The sequence below is a fragment of the Lycorma delicatula genome, chromosome 1 (assembly GCF_047948215.1).
Source record: "Lycorma delicatula isolate Av1 chromosome 1, ASM4794821v1, whole genome shotgun sequence".
NCBI lineage: Eukaryota > Metazoa > Arthropoda > Insecta > Hemiptera > Fulgoridae > Lycorma > Lycorma delicatula.
The window spans coordinates 193,696,932-193,719,983 of NC_134455.1; the positions used below are offsets into that span (position 1 = coordinate 193,696,932).

Here is a 23,052-nt window from a genome sequence, read left to right on the forward strand (position 1 = left end):
TCTCATTCTTCAATAATGCACAATTAAACAATTTGATTGCTTCAACCAGAATCAATTTTGAAGATTCTGGAGCAAAATATCAATGCTTCAACGTGAATCTACTGAAAATCTCGGATCATCGATTGTTATGCTTCAACAAGAATTCGTATACGAAACCGAGATGTTTTACGACCGCTTTGCGGAATGCGTATACGAAATAGTTGGAGCGAAAATGTAGCTAATACTGCGAGATGAAAAAAATGAAAATGAGTATTGAAATAAAAATAGAATTTTTTAAGAAGATGAAGTGACACTTTTCTAATTTCGAAATTAGACCCAAAATTAATTTTATTCAATAAAATATTAGAAATATCAAAAAATTTATTGTATTTATTCCACTATCTATTTAACTAACAAGCGCTTAAGATATACCAGAAAAAACTCTATTCACCTTCAATAAAGTTTTGAGGAAGATTAAATTTTTAGAGTGCTCTCTATTATACAATATATCATGAAAGTGTTCCGAAATTGTTACGTAAGTTATCAAACGTTTACTAATTTATCCAACTTTATTTATTAAAAATAAAACCATTACTACAGTAAAATGTACAATCATATTCAGACTTTTTTTGACCACAATACATGACATTTATTGACGACTAAAAAAATGTTAAAATTATGTTATTTGATAGAATGTATTTCATTTTATAATTAATTATTTATTTTAAGAATGTGTTTTGGTTTAGCCTTATACCACTAAATTGATTTTTTAAATTATTATCAAGTTTTATCTTGAAAAAATATGAATTGAACGTATAGTAATGTACATATAATGTAATAAAGACCTAATTAAAAACAAATAATACTCATTGTTAAAATTTACTTATTTAATTAAAGGTAAAAACTTCAAATGGTAGGTTATGTTGCACTGAACCTATTATCAAAAAGTGTTGTTGTTTTGTCTTAATATCGTTAAGAATTATAATTCAAATTTAAATTAATTTATAATTAAATTTAATTTAATTATAATTCGTTCAGAATTATAATTCAAATTACCTATGAAACGAATACTATGTAACTGATGGTCAAGTTGAAAAGATATTACGAATTGCACTGAAAAAAATTTAACCTAAGTTAAAGAGCAAGATTCAACTCAAGTAAAACAGTAAGAATATACTCAATCTGAAATCATGCGATTGGTTGATTGGACGATATATTAAATCTAGTCAATAATTAGCCATCCCGGTCAGGCATGACATTTTCTCACACGCTACAAATCATTCATCTCATCCTCTGAAGCAATACCAAACGGTGGTCCCGGAGGATAAACATAAAAACGTTAATAACTAGTTATCTGTTAATAATGAGATTCATCTTATTTTTATGAAAAAACAACTTCAAAATCTTCATGAATGATAATATCCTTTTTTTTTCTTTTTTTTGCAAAAATATGTCTCTTCATGTAATTAATATATATTCCGAATATGAGCTAAATCTGACCAAAATTAAAAATTTTCTAAATATCACGACCCCAGCGCCACCAAATAGTTCTAATTGTAGAATAAAAATTTTACCAATTTTTTTCTGTTTTGTTTATTCTTTTTTAATAAAACTAGTATAATCTCTTTTAAATTTTTCTTTAACTTTATTATTTCAAGCATGGATTATCAAATTTTTGTGCGCTACCTAGTACTATCAAGTACTATCTAGCGACGCGATTCGTGAACGAGTTAGGAGAAAAACTCGGGTTAGAAGAATAAAAATTTCACATTTTCAAATTAAAAAACCTGAAATTACAAAGATTATCAGATATTTATCGAAAAAACCTATATTTATTAAGAACATCCATTTCTGCGATGATATGTAGCTTTATTTCATCAAAATTATTATTTTTTTTATATTTTAAACAATTTAAAAAATTTTGAAATGTCGATTTGCGAGTTGGTTAGAGTAAACAAGTCTTCGGTGTTTGCGCCGTCGGACAAACTCTCGCCGGCGTCATTCTACCGAACGACTTGATCAACTGTATTATTTGAAGAAAGTTTTTCAACCAATAAAATTTCCAGAAATTTCGTTTTAAGGACAACAGAAATTTATTATCACTAATGGAAATTCCACCTACGCGATTAACAATTAAAGCATAATGCAACGGTTTTATCCATATTTAAAGTTAAGTAGTTACATTCATCTAGTGAACAGATTTTGTAACTGCTAGCGTATAATTTTTAAGTTCTTTTAAGTAATTATCTTCAGACATACTGGTGTCATCTGCAAAGAGTGTTACAGTGAATGATTTAGTAATCTGAGAGATTAATTAATAAAAATAAGATAAACAAGGACTCGAGGACACTTTTATGCGAGTAACAATCCGCATTCTACATCTTGAAGTGACGATCTACGTATTAACATTTGTGTCTTTATAAGAATATGAAATTTTGACTAACTGTAGTTGAAAATATGTGATTTTAACACTGTGAGAAAATTCTCCGATAACATAGTTATTAAGGTTTTTATCGATAAAAAACATGTTTAAAAAATCTACAAAAATCGAATGCTTTAATAAGATCACAAAAACTTTTAATTACAATTTTTGTTATCTACGCTATTCAAAGTATTTTCTAAAAACTAAGAAAAGCCTAGTCGATTGACAATTTTTCGTAAAACCATGCGAGTGTACTTTCACAGCTTCGTTCTATCTAGTTACATTCATACATTTTCAGGTCGAATTTTCTCTCAGTTAAAACCAATAAAATGATGGCTTGGGTATAAAAATGTACAGAAGTAATTTTAAAAACACTTTCATTCAATAAAAGAAGAAACAGTAATAATAGTATCCATTCAGTAAATCTTAAAACGCTCATTTCTGTCTTAAATACAATTACATTAATACTTTCAATAGTCATTTGCATCGATACGAGGCTTTGACTTTTTTCTGAGATTCGTACGTAAATTTCATCACTAGTTATTTATATTGAACGTGTACTCTTGCCAAATTATTGGTAAACGACCACATTATAACTACAGACACAAACTGATCTAGATACAGACAATCTACGGCAAAACTTATAGTCAGTAACATTAAGAAAAACTGCATCATATCATTTAATATAAATGAATTATTTGTAAGATTTTTTTTAAAAATCCTACAAGGATTATTATTACATTCCTTTTAATGTTGATAATTATTGATTTTTATTATGAAGAAAATGAAATTAATGAAATATATTGTTTTAATATTTTTCTAAAATCTTTCTAAACCACTTGTTACAACAATTTTATGGCCTTCCCATAGCTCGTGCAAAACTCTAATACATAATACAAGAACATAAACATCACTGAAATCTTTTCGTTGCAGTGTGAAAATTTTACACCAGAAAATACTATATAAATTTACACTTCTTCAGTTAAATATGAATTGAGACCAGGTTAAGTTTTGATAACTTGCGTGTATACACTGTATAAATTAGAACAAACAGTATTTTAAATCAACCCGCTATTATTGCCTTAATAATATGATAAACAGCGTTTTGATTAATATTATTAGGTGGTACAATTAACATAATTTCTTTAATATCGTTCGCTTTTTTTATTATTATTATTTATTTAATTATTAATTATATTTATAATATTTTATTTATTTATTTTAATTATTATTATTTAGCCATTGCACGTGCTGTCCAGTATTTGATGCGAGTTTGGTGGTCGTGACCACACTTTAACATCTGTAGCGACTTACTAGGCGTTCCTAGAAACTCTGTTTCCAGATGCTCCGGACGGTGAAGCAGATGTCGGCGTTAGGGCGTCACCATCAAGTCGGGCATTAGGGCAAGTCGATGTTAGGGGTGAGACACCAATCCCTAGCGTACAGGCTGTGGAACCCTTAGATATAGACCGAGTGGTTTCTCGAATGGCCCTGAAAAAGGCACCGGGGATTGACCAACTTGACCCGGATATTTTCTATCTGCTGCCTGTGTAAGAGAGCCGCTTAGTAGGCTGCTCTCTCATTTCTAATTCGAGGCCAGTATAGCTTCATGAAAGGGGTTGGCCCCGAGGATTGCATCTTAAATGCTCTTGCCGAGGTGGAAAGCGCTGACTGTAAATTTTTTTTGGCAATTATTATAAACATAGATACAGCATTTTCTTCCTTGTGCTGGAGTTCTGTTCTCTATGAGTTGGAACGCCGCAATATTCCCGTAGCCCTGCAGGCCGTAGTACGGGCCTACTTGTCTGATCGCATGGCTCTGTTTAAGGATGCGCACCTTTTCCTGGTTGTGGAAAAGTCCGTCACCACGGGAAGCCCGCAGGGTTCCGTTTTCGGTCCCTTGCTGTGGAACCTGGCATTCGACGGATTTTTGGGACAGACATTCCCGCAAGGGGACGAGGTATTTGGGATACGGTTTGGAGCCGGGCCTGTACCGAAGCGGAACAGTGATCTCAATGCACCGGTTCTAAATTTGGAACAGTTGCCTATCTCCCGCCTGCGGAGGAGGCTTTACAGCCTCGCGATGGAAGCAAGGCAGCAAGAGTGGCACGCCACGACTAAGGGAAGGTCCTTGTACAGATTTATACAGGATCTGGGGAGATGATATGCCTCTCCTTCGTTTTTAAGGGCAACGGGAGCCCGAGTGCTCTCCAACCATGTAAATTTAAACCAATATTTGTTTCGGTTCCACCTGGCAGCTGATGAGCTGTACGTCTGCGGGGAGGTCCAGTCAAACGAACACATGATATTCAACTGCCCAGCTCTTGGAGAGAACTAAGGCTACCCTGGAACTTAGAGGTCAAGGAGAAAATTGGCCACTCACAAGCAGCGAACCGTGTGGGAGTTTCTTGATGCGGTTCCTTTGTTCAACCGACATCAGTATTTTACCTAAGGGAAAAGATTCATACCGCACTGCTATAGGAAGCTAACCGAGAGATATGGCTGAAACCAGCCAGATTAGGGCTCCAACCGCTTTAATGGTGTACAGATACTTGCTGGCATTCAACGTCCTAGACGTGCCAGCGAATTGTTGTCTCTGACGAGATAAATTAATTATTGATAGCCATATATGTTTTAGTAGTTGACGAGGTGCACCTACCCATTTTAGTGATATATGACAAGTGGGCGGTGTGACACGCAAGCGAGTGGTGTATGTTACCACGCTTATTCCGCTCACGCTTTTAGGTTAGCTCTACGAGCTAGTTAGGAAACTGGTCGCTAAACTGTTTCGTGGCTTAGCCGTTTGTGGCACAGACATTCGGTCTTATGCTTTAGGGTGACCGAATGGGGTGGTGGCGCGAAAAATGTCAAGCAAACCAACCAATTATTATTATTATTATTATTATTATTATTATTATTGTTATTATTACCGAAGGGAAAAATTTCGGTTTGAATTTTTCCATTGGTTTTAAAGAACGGGTACTTCTAGAAAAAAAAGTTTAAACACGATAGGAACTGCATCTGTATAACCCCTAAAACCACAACATAATGAAAATATTTTCCTCTTACAGAAAGTTACTTTTCGTTTATTATTATAAAAGAATATAACAGAGTAGTAGAAACTTATTTTTATTCTCGCCCATAAAAAGGGTGAAATTATGCTTTTTTTATTACGCCAGAGCACAATTATAATAATAAACTGTACGAATTGCACCGTCAATTTAAAAATTAATCAACCCACAGAATTTATTTTATCTTTTATTATTTTTAATAAGCAGTTAGGGATATGCCAGTTTACTAAGACTTTTTATTGATGACGAATTGAACAAAAACTCAACATGATGGTCATAACACAAATATACAGCTATGGTAACAGTTTTATTCTAGCAATAAAGCCCGTAACAAAAAAATATACCGGCGTTAGAATCGTATATTATACTGCATTTCACCCGTATCCTATACAATATAAGATTATAAGATTGTTCTTCACAGGTATTGAAATGTAATAATTGCAGATGACTTATAAAGAATAACTACTCCATATGAACACGGTATGATTATCAAACTATGTAATATCGCCTAGTAGATTAGAATCTGGCTTCGTTTGTTCAATTAAGCTGTTAGTTAAGATAGTGTTATTATAGCATAGGGATTCCTAGTCGCTACCTGAGAAACCGAGGGAACCCGCTTGGGATCAATAAAATTAAGATTATAAATATGTAGAACTTAGCTTAGTGATTTCTGCTTGCTGCAGGATATGAACCCAAGTGTATACCAATATTAGAGAATATGATTAGTATTTTCAGTTAATTTACTGATCAGCATATCTATTTTTTTCTGTTTCATAGTCTTTACTGGTGGTTTCCTATTTTATAACAAAAAAGGAAAAGTAATTTAATCATTGTTCAGCTTTTAAAAACCTTTTTCAAAAACAATTAAAATAAAACTGATCGAATTAAACAATTAAATTTTTTTTCACTGAAATTTTTTCAATTGAATGGTTCACAAATTCTAAAAAAAGTAGATAGAAATATCACATTATTTTAAAGTAAAAACACACATTATTTTTTACTTGTTCAATGTGTTCTTTTAGTATATAGAATAAACGTATATTAAAACTAGCAGAACAGCGAATATTGTTTTATTTACACTAAGATTTAAAGACGGAGTCTACAAAAATTCAGCAGATATAAATTCAAACGTTTTCAGCGAATGATGAAAGAATAGAAAAAATCTATTTCTTAATAAATAAAAAATATCATTTGATGTTATATATATATATATAAAAGAAAATTATAATTTATTAATGGGAACCTGGACTGATGTAGTACAGGAAGGATGAGAAGGGAAAATGATTTGGCAATACCGGCTAACTAAAGGGACTGATGTAGTACAGGAAGGATGAGAAGGGAAAATGATTTGGCAATAACGGCTAACTAAAGGGGCAAAAGAAGAATTTTTCTTTAGAAACTTTTAGCACGGATAAACTAGTGAATGCTTTAATTTAACAAAAGTCATAAAATATGACGATATACTTAAATGAAGCCAGCAGCTACCAAAAGGCATTAAATAGACCAAAATGTTTTATTTAAATTTTTTTCTACATTTATAAATTATTATGCTGATCATAGCTTAGTCAGATATTTTATCAGTCAGATTTTTATCAGATACTTTATCAGTCAAACCATAATGTAAGGTAGGGATTAATAAACAAAATAAAAGTCTGATAACAAAATAATAAGACGTAAGCAAAACATACGTTCAGGCTTTAAAGTTGCTATGACAGTACATTCAGTAAAAATGGAATGAGTAAAATAAAAAAGCAACTAATATAAAGGTGGTTACTGTCGGTAGAAAACCTTTGTTACATATGAATTTACTGCAACTGATGGTTGAACGTAGAAAAGAAGATGAAGGCAGAAAATTGTATTGACTAAAGAAATTATATTAAGTATAAAATTAGAATATGAAATAGGAAAACTGCTTAAAGGAAAGTATACTACTGTAAACAAAAATAATAATTTTAGAAAATATTGATGCACTATATAGAACAGTTAGAGAATAATTTGTAAAGGACTACACAGGATTGATGGAAAGGAAAGTTATGCTGAAGAGGAATATGTGAGAGAAATAAAATTGATAATTCCAGAGGACACTCGACTATCATCTGAATTTGATAGACCGCTAGAAATTTTTAAGGGAATAAATATTGAAGAATATCTGAAATAAATAGGACTGAACTGGCCGCCATTAAATACGAGTATTTTAAGAAAAATTCATGAGAATGAATATTTTGTTTTTAATAATTTTTTTTTTCTACACTAAACAACGCAATAACAGATAAATGTAATATCGGACAATAAATTTAAATGTTCATACTTTCTAATTCTAGTAATAATCATTCGATTTATAGAAGACCACTCGACTTTCTGTTTTTGACCTTGGTTTAGAAAAAGCGTGCAATTATAAGAAGTAATTGTAGCCCTAAGATTACTTTCAAGAGGATTACTTACAAATTACCATAAATTGCAGATGTTTGTTATTAAAGTACTAAAACAGAATAAAAAAAACTTGCACAAGCCAGAAATGATTTTGTATAGAAATCTCCTGCTATCAAACTTAATTTTTGGAATTAGAGACCAACTAAAATTATCTGCATGAAATTTTGTACTTTGCAGGAATAAAACATGAACAGAAAAACAAAAAAAAAACATAGGCCTTTGAAATTTCAATTAATTGAGAATGTTGAAATTAGGCCGGTTGATAATGATCGACATGAAGGGATTTTTAAGAAGAGTTGTAGAAGAAAGACGTTTGTGAAAAAATTCTGTAAAAAAAAGATCAGGTTTGTGGATAAATATACTAAGGAATTTAGGGTTGCTGAATTTTATTGTGGAAGGAAGTTTTAAAAATAAATAAATGAACACAACCAAATGTTTCAAATATGAAACAGAATGAAAGAGATTTGTTGAAGTAATACTGCACTGGATTTATTCATTACAAAGTTCTAGGATTGGCAGAACCGTTGCCTAAATAAAAATTTATTAATAAATTCCAAATTTTCCTTCGAAAATTGCCAACAAACAACTCAAAAATGAATTTCAATGGTTATCTTAAAATGGGTAAATTATAATTTCTGCCTTGGTTATAACTTCGATTATTTCTGTTAAGCATACAGTTGTTAGACAAGGGATATATTAAAAAATTAATTTGCCCATAAATAATCTTACTGATCGGTTGCCGTGTGTTGCAATACATCAGGACATCTTAGGGCACATTTTTTTAATAAAAATATTAAACTATTCTATGTATATTGCGTTCTTTTATTTATTTTTTTTGTTTGTGAAATAAATACCAAAGTTTTAGTTAGAAAAATGTTCTAATTAAAACTTTTTTAAATAAACTTTTTCCATTTTCATTAACTTCCTTCCTTTAACACTGGCTTATTTAGATAAAATTCCATTAAATCAGTTAGATGATACCATAAATTTCTTTATAACACTGGACCTGACACCAAATAATTTACCGTAACTTAAAAACTAAATATATATATATTATATGTTACAGTTAAAACGTTTATTAACTCGTTATTGTTTCTTAACTTATCTATAATTTAAATTTAGAATTTTTCTGATTTTCTTTTAAAAGTTTTAACATCAGTTTTAAAACAGCTTATGGCTTTTTAAAACAAAAAAAATGTATTTTTCGTAAACAACCCAAAAAATAAATAATCTGTATTTAAAATACTACGCTGATATCTACTTAAATCAGTTAAAGAGCACTTTTAAACCCGATGACTTTTTTCATATACAATATATTAAATCTGTTATTAATTATATAAAATAATATTATATAATATGTAAAATTTTCATTATTATAATTGGAATTCATAATTAGATAACTAAGAACATACTTCTACACTTGCAAATAACGTTTTATTAATTACTGGTATCATATTTTGATTTCCCGTCTAGATAGCGCTACAACAGAGCTATAGCTCTAGATGGGAAAGTATTGTAATCGGTCAAATTTATGAAAATACAGTTTTCACCGGATCTTGACATTTTGACACCTAAGTAACTCAATAAACCGGATGAAAATTTTCCGAATGTTAATGTTCGTATGCACGTGCGTGTTTGGTGTTGCCCTCTAAACCACCTTACATCTCCAGAATTACTGGACCGATTTTGACCAAACTTGATCTGATTACAGTAGTCTCGACTTACACGAATTCACGTTAGCGCGATTTTGTTGTACTCCTGTACTGTAGGCCTACTATATGATCGCCAAATTTATTTCTACTACGTACAGCACTAATATGTACGTACGTACAGTTACTGTACTAGGAACGGGGGTTCAGTTTATTACTATTAGTACTGTACGTACATAAGTACGTATTCTTTGACCCTACGAGTCAAAGAATCATCACTTTTATCATTTACCTTACGAATATTTACATAACACTCTGTCTTACTCATTGCTCTCGAATAAACCAATTCCCCTCCATATTTTTACAGTGGAAGGTTGCTTTATAAAGTTTAATTGTGCTAGAAAATTAGAATTTGCCGATCTTTTATTTCTTGTTTTTTTTTTGTTTTTACTGTGCGTGCGTACAGTATGAGTTCGAATAAAACATTAAAAAAAAGGAAAGTGATTAGTCTAGAAGAAAAGTTAGATGTTGTTAAAAGATACGAAAGGGGTAAAAAAACGACGGACTTAAATATAACAACTGAGCTTAGTGAATCGCACACAAATCATCTAAATCAACATTTTGGACGATTAGACACAATACCCGAAAAATAAAAGAAGCCTGTAAAAGTGCTATGCGAATGAAAACTGCAAGATTATTTGACCTGCGATATTGGAGAAAATAGAAAGGATGTTAAGCGCATGGATTAAACATCAAAATCAAGAGAACGTTGATGAACTAATCGAATCCCACATTCAAGAATTATCTAATGAAAATCTTGTAGAGCTTCTTAATAGTGAAGAAACAGAAGATAAACTCAGGAGCCGATCAAGAGAAAAACCATTGACTATTAGCGAAATGGGTAAAGCCTTTGAAAATTTGGAAGGTTACTTATCGTATTTTGTTGAAAACGATCTCGACGAAGAGAGAAGTGCAAACGTTTCAAGAGTAATGAAGAAGACGAATGCTTGTTATGATAAAATTTTATTTGAGAAACCACGTTGCACAAATCAGAAGACTTTTGATTCTTTCTTCGAGCCAACAGCATCAAAGTCCGTGAATGTGACGGATACGTTCTTGAATGATTTTAACAAAAGAAACAGTAGAATAAATAAGTGATAGCGTTTCTTTTTTCAATTTAAATCATAATACCACATTAAGTGATTTTTGTCACTAATTATATTATTAACTATGTACATAACAAGTGGTTGTAGCATTAATAATTAAAAGTTAGTTTTTAGTTTATTACTTTTTTGTAATTTTAAAACTAATTATTTCACTTATATTTAGGCCTTCTTTCCAGGCTATAGTACTGTACAGTACAGTACAGTACAGTACAATACTGTCATATTACAGTAGGTCATATTTTTCTTAAGCACATTCTTTAATAATCAAAAAATAAGAATATTTCCAAAAATACTTTTGCAAAATCGCACCCCGCCCCAAAAAAACAACTGCCGTTGTAGTCGTCTGCTACGTTGTGATATCATAGGTGAGTGGAAGAATTAAATAAATGGATAATATTTTAAGAGTAAAAAAGTAACTCGGTCTGGCGGGGTCTTGAACTCGATCGCCCGTTTGACTCAGTACCTGGTGCGATAAGCCTCGCGGCTACACCAGTTGTCGACCGTACAAGCGAATTTTTTTCTATATAAGTTGTGAAATTTCATTAGCTTAATTAATTCAGACCGTCGCCGCTAGTACTACCACAACTCGCGCGCATAAAATACTGTGTGCGCACGCGCTATTTAGAATTATTGAATAAAACAAAGAATATTGCATTTACATAAAATGATTTTAAGTTAAGTTGTGTGTGTACGTGTGTGTAAGCCGTGCATCAGAAACAACCCGCAGTTGTAGAACTTTCACGGAACGTGGCCTGACGGGAAAGTCCTACAACTGTGTGGTCAGCTTTCTTCAATCTCCCAGAGCGCTTTCTTTTGTTTTATTGTTTTAATCTCAAAGAAACATTCAACTTAATTTTGCACAATTTTATTTCAATCAGTGAAGCCTATGTATTCCATTGTATGAAGTGTTTTAATATCCCTTCCATTTCTAACAGTGTAAAATACATACCACAAGAGTCATAATTAACCTATGTCACACTTTTAATCACAGATTTTGTTATTTTTTTATTATAAGAACTTATAATTTTAAGAAAATATTTAAGATTGAACAACCTAAACGGAATTTCTTGGTTTATCGATTTTTATCTAAATAGATGTAACATTTTTTTTTTTTTAAGAAAACATTTTAGAAACAAGTTTGGCTAAGGCAGTAATTATTTTCTTTGTAAGAATGGACTTTATTTGAATTGCAGGTTTACAGAAATACTATGTAACTTATATAATCAATTTGTATTTTATTCTAGGTGATATAGTAGAAATATAAACAAATGTTAACGTATTAAAAATTCCTAGTGACTGATTAAATTGGAACAACCTCAATTCCATCTGTGTACGAAATATTTATTTCACTTAGTTGCCCAAATAATTAATATGTAACTTTATTGATCTAACAACATTTTTAAATAAAAGTTTCACCCAACTTATTGCCAACTTAGTTGCTGCGAAATACACCTATTCAGTTTTTAATCTTCATTACAATTTTTAAAGTTACTCTAAAACTTCTTTACTGAATAATGTAATATATATAATTAACATTACATGATTCCGCTTACTGTTTTACAAGTGAAGACTAAATTTTTACCGTGAAAATTTACTAAAGATTCTAAATATTAAACCACAGGAAAGTTAACGTTATCAAAAATAAGTTATATAAATCGTTGTTATATTGTATCAGTTATCGTGCAGTAAATCGTGCAGTTAACGTTATCAAAAATAAGTTATATAAATCGTTGTTATATTGTATCAGTTATCGTGCAGTAAATCTGTTTTATCAATGGTAACGAGATTAGGTAGTTTTATTTTAATATAAATTTCATTTAACATTATTTTTATTAACTTCTCAGCTATGATTTTTTAACTCCTTGGAATACAAACATATCCCGTAATATGTATTGATTTAGACGAATTTTGTTTTCCATAAACAAAAAAACAGAATTGAAAATAAATAAAATTTAATTTTCAAACTTTAAAGGAAAAATAGTATTTTGTTAAAATGCTTTTTGGAAACTTAATTGAATCAATAAATTTTAAGGTAACTAACTCCAGTGGAGTAAAGTTAGAAAGCTCACGGAATTAGGAAAAGCGGGGTGGATTATACTGAAATTAATGGAATAATAATTCAAGTTAATTGTTATCTACTCCTTCATGTTGACTGAATGTGGGTGCTTTTACACATTTAGGGTGATATTATAATAAATTAATTGTTCAAAGGTCAAACGGACAATTTGTTATTTGTTTCCAAGAATTATAACACAATGCAATTATAGGATGTCTTGCAATCTGTTGATATAAGTAATTATACCCTTCTCCGAAAAGGTGAAATATTATCAATTTTGAACAGGAATAAAAAAAATTATTGTAAGGTATGAAAAAAATAACATCGTAACTGCCACTAAAATTATAAAAACAAAGAAATCTCTAATGTGAGACAGATTAATTTCCTGAGAGAACTAAGTAAAGTTGCAGATTGTGATTGAATTAGAATTAAATATAAATAAATGAAAAAAAGAAATAATTATCATATTTAGATGGGATAAAATATTATTTTCATCATTATTTCCTTATTACTTTATTTTAATAACCCTCTGAATTCAAAAAATTTATTCATATAATGCAAAATGATAAACGCCTATTAGGAAGACGCTTTAAATAGAGCGCGTACTTTCTTGATAGTTGAAGCTAAAGGGGAATTTCATTACAGTAGGATACTGGCAATTGAGAGCTTGTATCCCAGAATTATTATTCATGCTGCTCTGAATTCCAGTTACTGTTGGCGTAGGAGTTGCAATTAAACTGCGTCCGTTTAACATCGTGTCACCACCAATGAAACAGAAATTGCGAGTTAAATTATTAAACGCAAACGTGATTACTCGTAATACTAAATTACATTTTCCAAATTAAATGAAATGAAAAAATAGACGCAACAAATAAGCATTTGCAAGTAATAAAATTACTGTACAGAAGGGTGTTATGAAATTAGCGATAGATTTGTTTTTCTCTTCTGTTTGCGTAATTAGTGAACTCTTATCCTTGATGAAATGATTCTTTTATAATGTCATCAGTAAAACAATAATTGATAGACTCAATGGACGCCTGCTTATTGTCTTGTTTCTGATTATTTAAAAACGGACTAGGCAATTATTCCCGCATATTTTCGTTAATCAGCTTACAATTGAAAATATTCCCGAAACCTATATCGCTTAATCATAATCGTGCAAGAAAAAACTAAATTCCCTACTCACTGAAACCTAACCTTACTTGGTCGGTCGTTATGTATAATACCCAAAAATGTCCAAATGGCTAGCACAGCTTTTTTCATTCAGTATCTGTAGGCAGCTGCGTCCAACGTTCAACCAGTGAATATACATGTAGTTGTTACATCTTTCTATCCCCAGGTGAGAAATTATTGTTAGCAAAACGTTAACAGAAAGTATCAGTTATGAAAAAAAAAACATTGTAATTATTATTTCTTGCATTAGAAACTTCACGTTAACTATTAACTAAGTGCATTTCATTATTTTAATTTAATTTATAATTATTGTTGGTCGTTATATAGTTTTCTTATGGACAATGTTTATTATAAATTTAAAGTTCCTTTTCTGATAAGAACTTCTATTAAATTAAAGGTACTAGGTTGAAATGGTTTTAACTATTATATTAAAAGAAATTAATATTTTCAATGTGTATTTTTCTTTTACAGCAAACTCATATAATGGATTTTCTGTAAAATTGATCGATTCTGACAGTATTTTTAACTAGCCGGAGTAATACTGTTCCTTTATTCACTGGAATAAATATTAGCGCTAACGTTTACCTTTTTAACTGCCCTGGAATGTTCACATTATTTCCGTAAATACGTCCTCGATAAAATCAACCTATCAAAATGAAATAAATCAAACATTAATTACAGTAGGCTATTAACGCTGAAGGACATCGTATTAACTATTAAGATGGATAGTTTTCATAGTTTTTTTTTTGGTAATAGTTTCTGGATCTTTCTGGATGGATATGTATATTTAGAAATCTATATTTAAAAAAATAACTGACCGTTACAGATTCACATTTCATAATTCACACGAACATACAGCATAATTAGAAGTTCCTTTTTACGCAATTTTTTAATCACTTAAATGATACCATGTTAAACTTAACTTTATACGAAAGTAAATTCAAGCTAATGTGTTCGAATAAATTTACCGCGAAATAATGTAAGTTTATAAAGATAAAATGTGTATAAAAGTATAAAAATATAAATAAGTTTATATAATACACAAGTTTAAATTCACTGGGAAAAAACGGAGTGCTATAAGGCTCAAATAGCGTAAGAAGATAGATGAAATATTTTATATGAGATCGAAGTTCCTGACACTGAAACTGACACTATGAATTCCCGAAGGGGACTGCCATTGAGGCTATAAAACGACGTAAACAGATGGGTCTCTCTGTATTCCGCTAAAAGAATCTTCCCTGACCGTTCTTTCCGTGTGTAATTAAATTTAAAAATTGAGCAACTAAAACGTCTTTTTATGAGGGTTTGTTAGGTTTCAGACTTAGTTGCAATTGGTAATTTAACATAACTATAACAATCCACACCTAATAAATTTAATCGACCGTAAGTAGTCAAAGACCTATTTGTATATATATATATATATATATATATATATATATATATACAAATAGGTCTATATATATATATATATGTATATTAAATCTTTTTGATTTAATCAATCAATCGGTTGATGATGATGGATAGGAAAATATTAAAACTATAAATACTAATCACAGAAACTGACATAATTATTAAAGAAATTAAAATAATAAATTACGAGAAATATCACCCGTAAAAATACTGTAATTATAAAATGTTAAATATAACTTCACGAGTAAATTAGATGTAAGGGTTAAAAATAAGTTAACTTATTGCGTTTAAGAAATAGTATAAAAATATTCTAACGAAGTATTGTAAGTGTGTTATACATAAATGTATAAGATAACTTCATTTCTTCATGCCTTACTACTTCGCGTGATAAAAGTAACAATATTAACTAACAAAAATAAAGTCGCTTATAAATAAAAATGAAGTTCAAATTTTGTTTTCTGTTACGAGTGGGTGTGTAGCGAAATCCATATGAATTCATACAATTGTAGATCTCGTTTTTTTTAATCGGATCGTTCCCGGCAGAAGGGCTACACAAAAGCAAACCTTTTTTGAAGTTTATTTTTATTGCGTGTCGAGTTATTGCATATCACTCTCCCTCCAGTGAAGTGCGCAAGTGCAACGTGGGTCAGTATCCTTGAAAATTCAAATAAAAATTGCTGTTGTTATTCTTTGTTACTTATTTCTTAGTATAAGTAAAACTGTACACGTTTATTCCTTAATTAAGGTAATAAGATAATTTAATTACTGCATAGTGTAATTATTGTATTACGTTGATTACTCTATCCTAGTAATTATTTAACAATTCATGTTTGATGGAACTACGTTTAGACATATACGTTGGTTAACACTACGTTAATATCTCGCAGGAAATGGAAATGCATTACACGTTAGCGGGTTATTTCTCTCGTTTCTATTTACATTCCACACGTAAAAACCGTTAAACAAATTATTAAGCATACATTAAGTATATAAATAAACTACCGTGACCGCGGTAAATATACTACAATTCCTATTCAAATAAATCATAAAAATAAATAACAAAGCAACAAAGTAATTCCATAACAAATGCAAATAAGGAATCGTTCATCGACTAAATTTTATGAAGACGACCGTAATGGTGTACAAACACCAACTGGCAAACTATGATACGGCTAACACGAAAGCTTAGTAGTTGCAAAACGTGCTACGTAAAGTGGGGAGTGTATCCGCTACTTATTTTATTTCAAACATAGATATTTTTATTTTATTTTATAAGTATAAGGCCAATTTCAGTTGTTTGACTGACATGATAATGACGGTAATACAACTGGATACGACTCAGTCACCGTACGCCGTACCTAACATCTAGTTTATAATTTAACATAGCCTAAGTTTTAAATTTACTAATAAAATTATCGGTAATAGTGATTCAATAAGAGGTCCGAGGAACAAGTTCCGGGTCTAAGCTTTTAGATGATACAAACGAAAGATGGAGATCTTCCGATACTCTCAAAATCTTATAGAATACGATGTAAGCAACTTTACTGATGCCCCGGTTATCTTTACAAGTGTCTCTTTGAAAGAATACATTACTCATTAATAATATACGTATTATCAACTTCTTAAAAATTTACATTAAGAAAGGAGTTCTACCTAATTGTAGACTACCGTTAAGAATTTGCTTTTAGGTTTAATGGGAAAATAGTGAAGATAGGAATTAAACTGATGACAAAATCAAGATAATAATGACCGATGTTTGAGTTTTAACGAAGTTATTTTAAATGCTGTAAAACAAATTTCCTTCAATTTCACGCACATTATTTTTAAGATGTCTTTTTAAAATTAAAATATTTTTCTCAAGCACTTCAGTAGGCAAGCATTTACTACCAGTACCTAAGAATGGTTGTTTACCAAATAATGTAAATCGTTTTAAAAACCATATAATAAAGAGATAAGTCTGTAGTAAGTTTTATACTTCACCGCTATTGATTCTGTATTGTAGAATATAGAATTCCACAGTTTTACTGTATAATATATTGATAGAATACTAGAGATTCTCATCAATATTTCCTAAAAAATACAACAATTTTTATCAGAATAACAAGCAATTGCTTAACTGTTTTTTACTTTTCAGGAACTGTGCTAGTTACCGTCCCTAGAACAAAAGCTCCAATTATTTTAGAAAATTGTTTTTATTTATGTTTGTTATTAAATATATTTATGAGGAGGCTTATTCTATACTTTTCCTTATGTAATTTAAATAATGGTATTTAATTATTTCTGTGCAGATAGAGGTTCCAGTAAAACTTCGAATTTTTAAACCGAACACGGTATTTTGTGAGAGAGATGTCGGGTTACCGAGGCTAAATCAGAAAGCAACAATTCAGTATACCAAAGAGCCAATAATTCTTAGCAGTAGCGCTGCACCGTTTTCACGTATCACTCAGCCAACTAACACATCTTCTTTAAAAGGATACGAATTTTCATTAAATTTTACAGAGGAACATACAGCAACATTTAATATCACTCAAACGGAGGGAATAGTATACCTTCAGGATACATCTCTACTAAATCATCCGTTCAATTCCTCCGAGTAAGTTTTTTCTAACTTTTATTATTAAGTTTCTACCTCTAAAATAAAAAACTTCCTGGCTTGAAATTTATCATTTTTAATATCTGTCTTGAATAAGTGTTAAACTGCATATCACTGGTGAAGTTATTTTACGTATATCAAAATAATTTACACGCTGGAAACTTATTAGTTCAAGTATAATATGAGGATTATGTTTATTCCATACCATATTCCCAAACGCAAGCTTTAATATTAAAAAAAATAATGCTACTTTTATTTTTACTATCTTTCCTTTATTTGAAGGGTCACACTAATTAGCCTAATACTTAAATGAATGGTTAACAAATCAGCAGCTGTTTCTTATTGGCATCTTTGAACTGAAATGAAAATTTTGCAATTTCCTTTTACCACAGGGCTTATTATACAAAAAATTGATGGTTTTCATTTAATGTAGACACACACGCTGTAATGCCAAGACTCAGGTGAACCTAGGATCGAAGAAAGAGCAGTTACAACTATCCCTGTATGAGCCCCCATACACTTCTGCTGATATTGTGTTTGTAGGGATGCGTTGTACTACGTCTGAGTGCAATGGTAATGTAACCCTTTCTTTTCATGCACTTGTATCATGATTTTCAGAGTTATATAATACTATACTTCTTTGCAAAACTAAATATTTAATGATAATTTCGTTAAGTGCAGCTTAAAATTAAAAAATTATTAATCGTTAAACGTATGTAAATTAATGTACAATTTTATTATAATCAGTAATTAAGAATTAATTATATTATAATTATAATTATTATTATTCACTTTCTGCGTACCTTGATAAAATAAACCATAAATCTTTTTCCGACAGTACATTTTTTATGTTTTAAATTTAGTTTTAATGCTATAATGCCTTACTAAAGACAGTAACTACAACTACATTTAGTTACATTTTACGCTCTTGAAAGCAAGCTCATTCGAAGTTTTTAATGAATATAATTCAAAAATAAATTTAGAAAGGTGAAACTTCAACTATTTAGCACTCGGTTACGCGTTGCGACAAGCAACTGAACTAAATTGAATTTCACATTTAGAGAGTAATTTTACGATATGGCTCTAAATGATATTTTATAATCGTCATATATATATATATATATATATATATACATATAAAATAATAGTATAAATAATAGATCAATGACTATATTAATTTTCGTTGGAAAAATAAAGCGATTACATTATGTTTTCAAGTGAATAATTGAAGTAGTAGCAGAAAACTTGAGTGAATCATTTATACTGCAATAGTTTGTATTTTTAGAATTATCTATGAGATAAGCTAAAAATACTTCCTTACATCCAAGAGTATATTAACCACGTAGGTAACTCTCCTATAAATTTTTTCAGCAGCCAAAATCTGCTCAATTTAATCTGAGTTTAAGTAGAGTTACAGCCTTTTAGATTTGGCATCGGCCAAATCCTGTGTACTTTCTGTTTTTCATGACCATTTAGAAAGGATAAATATATGATAAAAAATGGACTATCCTAGGCTCTTTGTTTTAAGGAAAATATGTATAAAAATTCAATCATTTGATGCTTTATCATATATACTAAGTATTTCTTTATAATAATGCATTAGTAACCGCATTTTTTATTAAAAATAAAACAAAAATGATAATGTAAATCTTTTGTTAGTTGCAAAGTTTTTTTTTGTTTTTTTTTTACAGAGTGGTTAAAAATGTTGATACATTTCGTCTATTATCCAACATCCTTAGAACAAAGATACATGATTATGTTATTATAGGTTTTTTATTCATACGACGTACATATTTGTACTCTTACAATTATATTCTTACGTACTTTTATATATATTCTTACAATAATGTACTACTCTTGTAATAGTAAATAAAGTCTGACCCAAATATTTGTCGTCCCATATTTTGAGTAACTATGAAATGTTTTCCTTGAAATCTTTTGTTCAATATCTCGAGTGTTACGTTTTCATAATAAGTCGACACGTCAAGAACTAAGGCGTACAGATAAATTAGCTCTTGTGCATGAAGTACGTAAAGTCTGGAAAACTGGGTAGAAGTTCTACCAAAATTATTTTATTCTAACGAAAATATAACAACTGATGAAAAATTAGTTGGTTTTCGTAGCCGTTGGCCTTTAAAACAATATATTCCCAGAAAATCTGCAAAGTGTGGTGTGTAGATATGGATATTAATAGTACGTCTTACGTGCTGAAATTGAAAGTTTATATCGGAAAAGAATCAGATGGCTAGCCAGAGAAGAATCAGGGAGTAAAAGTTAAGTGGGATTTGACAAGTAATCTCAGAGATCACAATGTTACAATAGATAATTTGTTATATCTTACAATTTAGGGCAGCTTCTTCTAAGAAATAAAATAACTGTGCTTGGTATTGTAACAAAAAATAGGTAAGAATTGCCGGTGCAAATGACAAATAAGGACGTTCACAGCTCATCTTTTTTTTTCTAATAACACAATAGTAGTAAACTATGTTTTAAGAAAGAAAAAAGCGTTGTACTTATGAGTAATTTACACAGAGAGTAGAGGATAGCGCGAAACCTGAAAAAACTACAAATCATTTTAGATTATAACGCTACTAATGTTGCGTAGATGCACTTGACCAACCCGTAGCTACATGCACTTGAAAACGCAAAACTAAATCGGTGTCCAGTGATAATTTTTAAATTTTTTAACAGGCTTGACATACCTGCATACAATAGTATGTTCTTTGGACTAACTAGAATAAAAATTCACTAACTAAAAGAAGATTCTATTCACAAGAATTAGGAAAATCAAAAAAAATAGATCAAAATAATTACATTAGATCAAAATTAAATACATTCCTAGAACAATGATTTCGCTAAATATTATAAAAGTAACAGAAGGACAAGATAAAATGTTGCACCTTCCAGGAACTTCTGACAGGAAAGTTACAGGGACAAAACGCACAAGGTGCAAATTTTGTCTTTCAAAGAATAATAAAACTAAAATTATTTGTTCTAAATATAGCAAACATTTATGCAAGCAACGTGTTACATAGTATTGTCTTAACAGTAAATAGAAATACTTTTGTAGGTTCGCATTTTATTTACGACCTGGAGTAATTTCAAATGAAATTTTCATATTATAGCCTAATTTTCATTTAATTAATGTCTTCATCCTTTGCATTTAGTGTTTTAATTTTATTCCTGAAATAAAATATTTATTTATTTAATCACTTTTAATTTTTTTTTTAATTATGCTTTGAAATTTTATGTATTTGTATTTGTTGTCAGTGATTTCATTACCCAATTTATTGATATTAAGTTCCATAAATACATAAGAATTATTATTTACTGAAAAGTATAATATTAATAATAAATCATTTTAACCAGTAAGTTATTTTTAAAAAATGCAAATAATTATACAAAATACAAATAATTTGATAAAAAAATGTATTACACGGGTCATATTGACCCGAAAAGTTTGTTAATACAGTAAATGCAAACAGAACAGTTAGGGTTAAAGTGTTATATCAAACTGAAATTTACCAAGGACAATAAGAAAATATCAAATATAATATAATATAATCTATATAATATAATATTAATATATAATATATTATTACAATATATAATATATAATATAATATATATCTATTTTTTTTTTTTTTTTTTTGTCTTCAGTCATTTGACTGGTTTGATGCAGCTCTCCAAGATTCCCTATCTAGTGCTAGTCGTTTCATTTCAGTATACCCTCTACATCCTACATCCCCAACAATTTGTTTTACATACTCCAAACGTGGCCTGCCTACACAATTTTTCCCTTCTACCTGTCCTTCCAATATTAAAGCGACTATTCCAGGATGCCTTAGTATGTGGCCTATAAGTCTGTCTCTTCTTTTAACTATATTCTTCCAAATGCTTCTTTCTTCATCTATTTGCCGCAATACCTCTTCATTTGTCACTTTATCCACCCATCTGATTTTTAACATTCTCCTATAGCACCACATTTCAAAAGCTTCTAATCTTTTCTTCTCAGATACTCCGATTGTCCAAGTTTCACTTCCATATAAAGCGACACTCCAAACATACACTTTCAAAAATCTTTTCCTGACATTTAAATTCATTTTTGATGTAAACAAATTATATTTCTTACTGAAGGCTCGTTTAGCTTGTGCTATTCGGCATTTTATATCGCTCCTGCTTCGTCCATCTTTAGTAATTTTACTTCCCAAATAACAAAATTCTTCTACCTCCATAATCTTTTCTCCTCCTATTTTCACATTCAGGGGTCCATCTTTGTTATTTCTACTACATTTCATTACTTTTGTTTTGTTCTTGTTTATTTTCATGCGATAGTTCTTGCGTAGGACTTCATCTATGCCATTCATTGTTTCTTCTAAATCCTTTTTACTCTCGGCTAGAATTACTATATCATCAGCAAATCGTAGCATCTTTATCTTTTCACCTTGTACTGTTACTCCGAATCTAAATTGTTCTTTAATATCATTAACTGCTAGTTCCATGTAAAGATTAAAAAGTAACGGAGATAGGGAACATCCTTGTCGGACTCCCTTTCTTATTAGGGCTTCTTTCTTATGTTCTTCAATTGTTATTGTTGCTGTTTGGTTCCTGTACATGTTAGCAATTGTTCTTCTATCTCTGTATTTGAACCCTAATTTTTTTTAAATGCTGAACATTTTATTCCAATCTACGTTATCGAAAGCCTTTTCTAGGTCTATAAACGCCAAGTATGTTGGTTTGTTTTTCTTTAATCTTCCTTCTACTATTAATCTGAGGCCTAAAATTGCTTCCCTTGTCCCTATACTTTTCCTGAAACCAAATTGGTCTTCTCCTAACACTTCTTCCACTCTCCTCTCAATTCTTCTGTATAAAATTCTAGTTAAGATTTTTGATGCATGACTAGTTAAACTAATTGTTCTGTATTCTTCACATTTATCTGCCCCTGCTTTCTTTGGTATCATAACTATAACACTTTTTTTGAAGTCTGACGGAAATTCCCCTTTTTCATAAATATTACACACCAGTTTGTATAATCTATCAATCGCTTCCTCACCTGCACTGCGCAGTAATTCTACAGGTATTCCGTCTATTCCAGGAGCCTTT

The 23,052-nt window shown here is 30.2% G+C and overlaps 1 protein-coding gene across 1 annotated transcript in view; it reads left to right on the forward strand.

Annotated features, from left to right (window-relative positions):
• Nucleotides 1-23,052, forward strand: part of Ret (protein kinase receptor Ret oncogene) — a 387,727-nt gene that overhangs the window by 251,994 nt on the left and 112,681 nt on the right. The window contains exon 8 of the mRNA XM_075354801.1: nt 17,645-17,949. Coding sequence (XP_075210916.1) covers nt 17,645-17,949 — 305 coding nt within the window. The remainder of the gene's footprint in view (nt 1-17,644; nt 17,950-23,052) is intronic.